Source organism: Oryzias melastigma, linkage group LG5 (genome assembly GCF_002922805.2).
Source record: "Oryzias melastigma strain HK-1 linkage group LG5, ASM292280v2, whole genome shotgun sequence".
Lineage (NCBI taxonomy): Eukaryota > Metazoa > Chordata > Actinopteri > Beloniformes > Adrianichthyidae > Oryzias > Oryzias melastigma.
The window spans coordinates 18895146-18906367 of NC_050516.1; the positions used below are offsets into that span (position 1 = coordinate 18895146).

Below are 11222 nucleotides of genomic sequence, written 5' to 3' on the forward strand. Positions count from 1 at the left end.
AAGAATGTGGCTGGAATAACTGCACACAAACAGAAATGCTATTGTGGAGCCTTTCACCACCAGCAAGCATCGGCACTGACGGACATTGTCTTTTCTTTCTCGCCTCTGTGTATTTTCAGAATGATTATTGTACGGTGCATACAATACGTGAACGCCGTCATTGTGAAAGAAGCCAGGCTGTTACTATGGAGCAGGAAATGACCTGTCGGGACCCCTGGTGACCTCAGAGGGAAAGTTTTAACCTCAGACTGACCTTCATCTTTGTCCTGGGCTCAAACTACAGTCGAGACAGGTTTGCCAGCTGTGGAGATGGCATGATAGGTGGAGTTAAAGGAATGCTCAGGAAAGTCCCCTCCGAGTTAAAAAAGGTACAAATGTCGATTGTATTCATTTCAATGTTTAAATGAGTTCTGATTTGATCCCTTTCACCAGACTGTCAGATTTTCAAAGGCTTTCAATGTGATTTTCTGTGCAAGCACGCCCTCTTCTGACCAACTAATGCTACTGCACCCTGATAAAAGAACTAAACAACTGAAGTTCAGTTTCTCCAAACTTTATTTCAACTTTGAAAAAGTTCCACATCCTTGCCCATTCCACAGATCTTTGTTTTTACATCTTCCATGTCTTTCCTCACATCCAATTTAATCTCTAAATCTTTAATCTCACAGTCAAAAATATAACACAAAAAACATAACACCTGAATGGTACAAAATGTAGAAAATATGACGGAGGAACATTAAAAAATAAGAATTGGTGCCAATCAGAGCTTCAAATATAACTGTCAGTCAAGGGCCAGAAGAAAAAAAAATAGGGCAGAAGACGTCAGATCAAAAGAAACCATTACCTTCACACTTCATTCAATTTACAGTATTTTTCTGGGTCAAGACATGAGACCAAAAAGATTTGGGCATCTCTGTTATTCCTTCTAATAACAGTCCCTTCACCAAATACGTTTTACGGTGAAAAAGAAGAGAAAAAAAAGAAGAAAGTCCAGCCTTTGAAACATAAGAAGCATCACGTCTGAGCTGGCTGTGATGTTTGACTAAAGCGGTGATGTTGCTGCTCTGTGAGTACGCAGTGACTTCGTTTATCACCAGGCACAAAGGCACATGTTGGGATAAACCCATCACTTGAGTCAAATGAGATGTTAATAATCCATATCTGGATGTAATGACGATAAAAAAAAAAACCAACCATATGTCACATTTCCTTGCATTTTAACTGAACCAGTTGGTAAATGTAGAAGTGAGGGTGTGGCGTGTTCTTAAGAGCAGCAGTTTAAAGGGTATCCAGCAGACTGTCGATGCGGCTAATGAGCTCTTGTCTCTTGTTGGTCAGCGACTTCTCATTCTCAATGTAAGCCTCCTTCTTTACTTTACCGGCCACCAGCCGCTCGGCCTCCTGACACGAGCGGAAAACCAGATCCTTCACCTGGCCGTCCAGCTTCTGCACTTCCCCCACCTGAGAAATAAAAGACGATGAGCATCATTTTTCTGAAAGCTATCCAAGCCAACACGGCTTTAAACTCACACCACTCACTTTTTCAGCCAAATCGGAGCCCTCCGCCTTGAGGCGGGCCTGCAGTGTACTGATGTCGTTGCTGAGGGTACGGTGTTCGGCCTCCAGCGTCTTCCGACCGCTGTTGAGCGCCCCCGTATCGCGGGACTGCTTGTACCGGTTGACCACCTCGTCCATGTGTCGGTACAGACCCAGACGTTTGTTGACCAGAGTCAGGACCTGCTCTGTGATGGAGGCCACCTTCATGCGGACCTCAGCAGCGGGGTCCTGAACAAATGCACGAGAAGGATAAGCCAGATTTTACAATGGCAGTGTTAAAGTAAAACCTATACCAACAGTAAACTTCATACCTTTGTGATGGCAAAGTCCAGACGCACGTAGATTATGACAGTGAAGAAGAGGATGTAGAAGGCACCAACAACCAACAGAGGCTCTTGCAGCATCAGGATCTTATTGAAATTATAATGAACCTAAAAGAAAATAGACTAATATTCAACTATAAGCTATTTTAAAATAGGATAACCAGTCAAAACAGGACTATTTTCAGAAAAAAAGAAACATTTCCTCCAGCCCAGAACACACTAATCACTGTTCGACTTAAAATATTCCAACCATGCACGTATTTTGTAGCAACAGCCAATATTAGAACATCTTAATAATATCTTTGCTAATAAGTGGTGATCAAATCATTAATTAAATCACAGGGGAAAACTGCACACATTGTTATCCATCATATCAAGCTCAAATGTTTGTTGTACCACTAAATCCTGGATGTGCTGTTCCACAAGGTTGGACTTGGTGGCCACCAACACTGGCCGCCCAAACGTATCCAGATAGGTGTAGTGCAGCTGGTTTGGCATACGATCAATTTTGTAAGGTGTGTCCACATGAATGTTTCTGAAAACAGAAGAGAGTCATTGGATTAAGAAATACTAACGGTTGAGATACTGGGGACTTGCTTGGAAACACTTACTTGGCTCCCTCTGGAAGAATGATCCTGACTGTCATGTGGTCAATGACCTGGTCATCATACACATGGTCAACCAGCCTCATTTTCAGTGCATACTGGTCACCTAGGGTGTAAAGTTTTTCTGTTATCAAATGCAGCCTTTACAGATGTTAGGGAATCTATTTTAAGTGAGAAGCAACTGAAAATCTGGTTCGTCAGCTTCGTCTCAAACTGTGATTTGAATGCCATACATGACAAAAACCAATACGACTGTCTAATGATACGCATTTCACACTAAAAAGAAACTAACAGCTTGACAGTAAATAGAATTTCATATGGATTCTACCACGAATGCATATCACTATTTTTTAAAAATGAAATTATTCTGTACAAGTTTTTAAATGAAAACAAAGTGTTTTTCCTCCAAGAGTATTTCTTCTTACTCTAACAACATCTCACCAAGTGTGTAGAGATATTCATAGCTTGGCAGATTGTAGCCGATCATATAGTGGGTCTTCCAGCCTCCAAACAATGGAAATCGAGGTCGGACTTCAACTTCTACCGAGTCATCCAGAACCTGCAAATGGGAGGTAGAGATGTTCCCAATCTCATCTCGGTAGTAGACGTCTTGAGCGGAGGCAGGAAGGATGGTCTGCGGATGGAATAAAAGTGTGATAAGTGTATGATCAAAACAGAGACTTGTCCCAAATAAGTGTAAAGCTTTAAACCTTGAAGGACTTGACAGATGAGATGCCGCTGTCTGACTGACGCTGGTAATCGTAGCGTGAGAAGGGGCCCTTCAGAATGGCTCCCGTGTGTCTCAGGTCGATGGTTTCCTCCACGGCGATATTGCCCCAATGAGACACCTCAATGGTGCGGACAATGCTGGTGATGGTGAGGAACGGTGTGTTGTTCTCGTAATGGATCTTCATTGTATCCTGAAGATTTGAGAACATGACATGTTAGCAGCCGCTCTCATAGCCACACTTGGATGTCGTGTCTTTGTCAGGACTATACCTCACTGAATGGTGCAACGTCTCGGTAGGGCCCGTACTCAATAACCTCGTCAGTTTTGCTTGGGTTGCCCAGCTTGGTGTAACTCTCCACGGTTTTGGAGGCCAGGCGCACACGTGTGGTCTGGCTGCGGGTGGGATACGGAGAGTAGAGGTAGTGGTTCCCTTGAAAGATCACAAGCTGGCGCTCAGCTTGGGTGATGTGTGAGGGGAACGGCTTCAGGACGTGGCTGAAAGTCATCTCCACCTTCGCTTTGAGCTGTGCTCCAGCAGCCAGACTGGAGGACAGCTGTACTTTGTAGAACTCTCCCCTGTTGGAAAAGGGAAAAGGAATTGAGTGAATTATTTTAGGCTAAAATAAGAAGAAGTCAAGCATTTGACTGATATCAACTGTGGTATTTTGATTCAAAATTAGATAAATTGATAACCGATATTGGAAAATATCATTTGATCGAGACGTGGTAAATTTATTTTACTATAACGTAAAAATAATTATAACAACGGACAACACGTGATGGCAGCAAAAACTAACCAATCCATCATCATCGGTGTGGAAACACTGAATTTTGCAAAGACACGTGACCATACAGTTTAGTAAAATGTTCTAGTTTGTATTTTTTGTGAAAAAAACAACAGTTTATGAAACTAAAATTTAAAATGGATTTGACATTGACTCTTGCTTGCTTGTACACATTTAATTTACACTAGATTATATCCCAAGAAATACAAGGAACCTAGAAAACTTCACCTGCACTGTTCAGCACCAGGTTATTTATCTCTGAGTCACACTGGTCAAATTTTTGTGTCCTGGATTGATTTTCACTCAATGAATCAGATCAAATTATTCAAAAATTAACCAATATTGACTATATTTTTAACAGTCAATGACAAATTATGATCAAATCGTTTAAACAAATCGCTCCACCCTTATAGGTATTTCAGTGTAAGAACTACAATTTATTTTTGTGAAACTATAAAATCATTTTTAGAGATTTCTATGCATTTTAAAAAATATATATAAACATGCTGGATATAAATTTTAAGGCAAACATACATTTTTCAAAATAAGTAAGTAGATTGTTTATATTGTATTATTGTTGTCATCGCGATCAGTTAAAGCAGTGTTATACCTTTGGCCCTGAATGGTCGTCTGCTGGAGTTCCAGTGTGCCATCTTCCTCTTCATCTCCTTTAACCTGTAAAAACAAGGTTATGTTAGGACACGTTTTCCTGCTTTTATATATTTTAGAGAGAAACTCAAGAAATATATATATTCGTAAAAATGATGAGTAACGATCACAGCTTGGAGTTCTGTTAATGAACGCAGTTGTTGAGGTTTCATTCAAAGTATGAAGGGGCGGGCCCTCCAGCAGATACACGGAAGTGAGCTGCCCTGCGCATACGTGTCATGCAGCCACTGACGGAGCGTGGAGCCCTGCGGAAGTCTATTTACATGCTTCTTTAGCGGTGTAAATGCACTCCATTCATAAAGATTGTTTAAGTGCCACGTAATATTAGATACACAACATTTACCAAATTCTACTATTGACCATATATGACCGTTTCACTTCTGAATTAGCAGAGCTCATTTGACCTGACTAGCTAGCACAAGTGCTGCTATACCCCCAATAAACAATATATTGTATTGTGTAATGACCTTATACCGACTGTTGCGTTTTCTTTTGCAAAAATAACTCGAAATAATAAAGAACACATGTGACCTGTTAGAATTTTCATTGTCGTAAAGTGGATGTGTAGCTAGTAGGTGTTAGCTAAAATGCTAAAGCTAACTAGCCGGTTGCAGGACTGTCTTGGTCCCGTTTGATTTGCGTTTTCCTTACCGAAGCTCCGATGTACGCCAAGTGGGGTGCCAGGTCGGGCTCCACTGCTAATATAAAGCTCTGGACGGCAGAAGGTCCCTGGTTAGACAACACGATCTCCGCAGTGATCTTCGCTAAATGAGTGCCCAGGTCCACGGTTCTCTTAACGTCCTCGTTGACCAGCCCGTCTGCGGAAACTTCCACGCCTAGAGCCGCCAGAAGCAGCGTGCAAACGACGAAGAGCAGAGACTTTCCTGCCATAGTTAGTTTGAAAATAGAGCTAGAACGAAACAGAAGTTGGAGCGGCCAGACCAGGGGAAATGTAAAGCAGCGATGAAAGGCCGCCGTTCTGCTCCACACAAGAAAGGATGACGCTTCATTCAGGACGACGTAATGACGTCACGGCACGCTGGCCTGATTCATTGGCTGGCATCAATGAATGCGAGTGCGACGACCTTTCTTGTTATGTGGAAAACTATTTCTTTAAAACTAAAATTATAAAAATGCTATTATTTTTTAGTAATTATACTTAAAACATTATTATTATTATTATTATTATTATTATAACCTTTTCAGCTGTTCTAAGGTTTTCTCGAAGTCTATTCCAGATCTGTGGAGCGTAGAAGCTGAATGCAGCTTCTCCATGTTTAGTTCTGACTCTAGGAACTGATAAAAGATCGGATCCTGATGACCGGAGAGGTCTGGCTGGTACATACTGGGTCAGGAGGTCAGTCGTGTATTTTGGTGCTAAACCATTCAAAGCTTTATAAACCAGTAAATGAACTTTAAAGTCTATTCTCTTGCAGACAGGCAGTGTAAAGACCTCAGAACTAGATGTGGTCTACTTTCTTGGTCCTTGTGAGAACCCGAGCAGCAAAGTTCTGATGAAGCTGCAGTTTCCTGATTTTTATTTTTTATTTTTTGGTAGTCTTATCGACTAAAGATGAAAGCATGCACTAGTTTTTTCCAGGTCCCGCTTAGACATCAGATCTTTAATCCTTGAGATATTTTTGAGATGATAATAGGCTGATTTTGTGACTGCCTTAATGTTTTTACCAAAATTTTATGTCTGTGTCCATCACCCAAGTTTCTGGCTCGGTTGGTCATTTTTAGATGAATAGATCGAAGTTCTGTAGTGACGTCCAACCTTTTTTCTTTAGCCCTAAAGACAATAACCTCAGTTTTGTTTTTGTTTAACTGAAGTAAGTTGTGGCACATCCAGACATTCATGTCCTCAATGCATTTACTATGAGCCTGTACAGGGCCTCGGTCTCCTGGTGTCAGTGTAATATATATATCTGTGTGTCATCTGCATAGCTATGGTATTATAACCTGGGCCAGTGGGAGCATGTAGAGGTTAAATATAGTAGTACAGTAGTCTCATCAGAAATACCTGGATCTCACTGTCCACAGAAGCTTTCTCCAGACCTGCCATGAGAAGCCCACGACGATGCTCCCAGGCCAAGCAAGTGACACAGTCCCTCCAGTGACCCCCTAAAGGGAGCACCTGAAAGGTAAAACTAAAAATGGCTTTACAGATGACTGCTGTCCATTGAAAGAAGCAGTTGTGTCACCATGTATGGCTCACCCCTACCAGCTGCAGAGTTGTTTTCTTTATAACGTCTCTATTACATATAACACATTTTCCTATCTTTTTGTTGTATTTAAGGATGGGTAACTATTTTGACTGGGTTTGTTGTCTCTTTTCATGATGTCTTACCTGAATATCACAGAAATTAGTCAACAGCAGTCAGGTTATTGTGCTGGAGAGTCACTTGAGCCAAGCAAGCACACATTTCTTTGTGGGCCTACTCTCCACCTCAAATGTGAAAACAGGATTTTTTGGGGTGACCTGAAAGCACCTTGTCAGTAACCTGTCCCGATGATGTGATGTTAAAACAGTTCTTTCTTTGTCCAGCTGCCAACTCCAGATTTTGCTACAAACTGACAATGGTTATACAATACACAAAGTCTCCTGTGTAAGCCTGCAGGCTTGAAGCAGCAACTCTGTATCTTTTTCAGCCTTCCCAAAGGCCCATTTGGAAGTTGAGAGAAGTTCACAGAAAAAGTGAATTTTGATAAATAGTCTACAAATCAACAGTGTATTAAGGATTTAATGTGAGCAATACAATACAGTCAATTTTTTAACCAAAATGGGTCAAGTTTAGATATTTTATTAATAATTTATTAATTTCACTGGTACTTTTTCTTTTAAATAATTTTAGGCAACAAAAACTAAATGTCTTTGACATTAGCTTAAAGTGTAAAAACCTGACAGTCTTTCAGACTGTTTTGTTTTTTTGTTGTTTGATAGAAGTGTGCCATTAATTTATGCACACATAAAAAAAAAAAACAGTACAAAAAAAGTGGAGGTCTTTTTGTTTACATCGTCTGTGAGCAAAGTGAAAGATGGTAGCGAGCACAACAGGAAGACAAATTAACAAAAACATAATCTTGTTCAAAGCTAGATAGACTAAATAGTTTTTTTATTTTTATGTGAATTTCTAATTTCCAATCCTTTACATCCCTAAATGGTAAATGGCATATATATTATATAATGTTTTTCTACCTTCCTCGAAGGCCTAAAGTGCTTTACAGTCACATTTTGCACGTGTCCAACACAAACTAATAAGTAATTTTAACTTAGAGACAATAAAGATGATCTTTAGTCAACAATGTGCATACCTAACGATAAAATAAGCTGTTCTCAATCAAATCTTAAAAGAAATTACAAAATTCAGCTTATTATGAGAAAAGAAAAGAGAGAGCAGTGTAACTCAATAGAAAAACAAACAAACAAAAAACAATTAATGGCTCACAAATCCACAATAATGTAGCTAATTTTAACTAAACATGTTTTTATTATTAAATGTAGTAATACAACTGGTATTGCAAGACTTACCAAATTTTGCAGAGACATAAACACCAACAAACAAGTACATAGACTAATTGCATAAATGAAGAAAATTAGTATTTTTGTTGTGAATTTGTCTTAAATTCATTTCTAAGATCACACTGGTTTAACCAATATTCCACAAAAGTCTTGAACTGAAAAAATAAAATAAAAATTGTCAGGAGATTGGTTGCAATTTGAATCCCAAAATCAAGCTAGTAATGAAAAATATGTTTTTGCTGGTTCATCTCACCTTCTCAGTTTCTGAAGCAAAAAGATAAGTTATTTTTTTTCTTAACATTCAATTAAAGAAGGTTTTTCTAATGCAGTCACTGTGTGTACAATAATGCACTGACAATAAAACAATCCTTTAAAAATAAATGTGGAACAAACTGTTGTTTTGAAAGAAATAAAATACACAAGCTTCTCATCATTTAATGGTCCAGTGCTTGTCAGAACACCAGGCATATCAATCGATAAGATGTCGCTGAAAAACGCTGCCGCAGCAAAGGCGAGTCGGTTTGCTGCCAAGACAGAGACAGAATCATTTGTCATTTGACTCCTGAGTCTCCACTGATGGCTGGTCTTGCTCAGCTGCACACACTATTTTCCCCTTGACCTTCTTGTTTGAGGAGATGATGAAGTAGGGACTGAGAGAGGCGTAGCAGGAGGAGAAGAAAACCCTCATATCAGCCACCACTGGTGACACCTTTGACACAGTCAACATGTAGATCCAGATCACGTTATCAATACCGAAGAAAACTACGTAGAGTATCACCAGGGTCAGTACCGTCTTGGCTGCCCTGGTTTCTGCTCCGTTGCCGTGTGAGCGACGTATCACTCTCACCTGACGACTGTGTCGATGGAGAAGCAGGAGAATGTACCCGCTGGAGCCCACCATCAGGGCAACAAATGCAAAGTCCCTAACAGACACAGCCACTCCATTAATAACATATGAAAGGTTGTCTCTGAAGTCCACATGACAGAAGCCAAGGTTGAGTGTAAAAGGCAGGATGGTGCCATTTCGTGGAGCCATGGAAAAGAAAGGGGCTGCTATGCAAACGGCCATGTTGAGGAGCCACAGTCCTGCAAAGGTTGGGACGACCAGGGAGGACAGTGCAGGCTTCAATCTGGACAGAAAGGGCCCAGCTGGGGCGATGGTCACTGCTTGAAACACACTGAGCATGCAGGTGATGCAGACCGACAAAGCCCGGCCAATACGATAAGCGTATATGACCACCTTACAGCCAGGATCGTTCAAGAGGTCCTTCAGCCCAAACACTGTCATAGTCTGGGGTACGCAACGAGTCAGAAGCAGTATCAAGTTGGCAAAGGCGAGGTGGCACAGGATCATGTCTACAGGAAGGAGCTTCGGTTCGGTGCAAATGATGTGGCTGTACGCCAGAAGCACCACAGAGTTCCCCAGGATGCCCAAACCCGTTTGCAAAAGAAAGGAGACGCCTTTGATGGTCACACACAGATCCATGATGGAGCCACCTGCACAAAAACTTGCAAAACAGATGAAGAATTACATTAAAACAAGGCATCATCCACAATAAATTAATCAAATGACAACACAAGACAATAGCTTGTGTTAACCATGCAAAAAGGATTCCTACCTGGATCGAAATGACAAAGTCTCTCAGTGGGAAACTGTGGTTTATAAACCTCGTTGCCCCTCAAGACTATCAGTAAAGACAGCCCAGTTTGGGAAATTAATTTGAAAAAATAACTCAAAGAGTCTCACAGGACAATCAGGACCAGAAAACAGAATCACATGATTGTCTAAAGTGGCCTTTTAATCAAAACACCTACGAAGTAGACCCCAACACATTCCACAAGCATAAAGTTATTGGAACATTTTAAAATGGCAGCTTTAGTGTCTTCCAAGAACCAACAACACATTCACAGCAGTTTGTAACTTTTAGCAAAAAAAAAAAAAAGTTAAACTCTAATTTAGTCAGAGAGCCAACAAAGTGGATCTGTTTATTATTGTCTTATTTAAAAAATAACATTGACAACAGGAATAGTTTTCACATGCCTGCAGTTACAAAATACAAAAATTTCTTCTACTGTTTCTCATAGACGAGGACAGAATTGAATGTTCAATTTAAAAGTGTATCTCAAAAGATACTTATTAAATGTGGCTTTACTTTTAAAAATAAAATTAAATACTTGAGCTGCATTTATACATTTCAATAAATCACTTTATGAACACTTCAACAAGTTCTTCATTTTTCTCAATGATTTCTTGCAATTAACCAGAATCAATTTTCTTTACTTTTTTTAAGCCTCCAAGCTATTAAAATCCCATTTACCCCAGAGATTTATGCCTAACATCTTGGGTAACAATCGAAGATGGCATTTAGGAGCTTTTATATGCACAGCTGGTGCTTGGGTGCCCACTCCTGTCCTCCTGTCTGTCCGGGGAGCGCAGTAATAGACACAGAGGAGCAAGACAATTAGAAAGCTCATGTAATAATGCATGTCTGCACTAATTGGTGGCACAAGGGACAACCAGCCCCCATCATAACTTTAATTCTATGACATGTGATACAACACAACATTAAAATGCATCTCGTGTGTTTCTGTTTTATTAGTGAAACCTGCAAACAGCAAATCTGTCAGTAGTGGCTGTGGAGCTTTTTGGTCAGTTTTGTTTCTCACTTTCAAACTTTATAAAAGAGGCTTTAGGACTTATTAGAACGACTTGTTTTCTCCTGAGACCCAGCTGTGGAATAAATCATCGTTGGACGTTTTGTTTTCTTGTGTATTTTTTATTTTTTATTTTTTGCATGTTTACCTGCGAAGAGAACTAATTAAAATGGCAAGTTGTAGCATGTCTTCCCCAGGGCATTCCAGTGCTTTTTCCTCTTTGCTGCTCTGGAACTTTAATGACAGACTTATTTCACTCTGAGAAGAGGTTTTAATTTGCTTTGTTATGTCTAGTTTATGTTTATTGATTTAAAATTAATTTTTCAGCTTTACCAGACTAATTAAAAAATATTTTTTTATGTTTATTTCCAAAAT

At 39.9% G+C, this 11222-nt stretch overlaps 2 protein-coding genes across 2 annotated transcripts; both read right to left on the reverse strand.

Annotated features, from left to right (window-relative positions):
• Positions 1-537: 537 nt before the first annotated feature.
• rpn1 (ribophorin I) lies at positions 538-5702 on the reverse strand. The gene is made up of 10 exons (XM_024270326.2): positions 5321-5702; positions 4611-4675; positions 3485-3791; positions 3196-3405; positions 2927-3119; positions 2492-2591; positions 2277-2415; positions 1869-1988; positions 1540-1785; positions 538-1461 (listed from the first exon to the last, which is right to left on the reverse strand). The coding sequence occupies exons 1-10, from the start codon at positions 5558-5560 to the stop codon at positions 1279-1281; spliced, it is 1803 nt and encodes a 600-aa protein (XP_024126094.1). The 5' UTR covers positions 5561-5702; the 3' UTR covers positions 538-1278.
• Positions 5703-8528: 2826 nt separating this feature from the next.
• On the reverse strand, positions 8529-10763 carry LOC112145220 (olfactory receptor class A-like protein 1). Its single transcript, XM_024270345.2, has one exon. It carries the CDS (start codon positions 9676-9678, stop codon positions 8737-8739), a length of 942 nt encoding a protein of 313 aa, XP_024126113.1. The 5' UTR covers positions 9679-10763; the 3' UTR covers positions 8529-8736.
• Between the last annotated feature and the right edge of the window lie 459 nt (positions 10764-11222).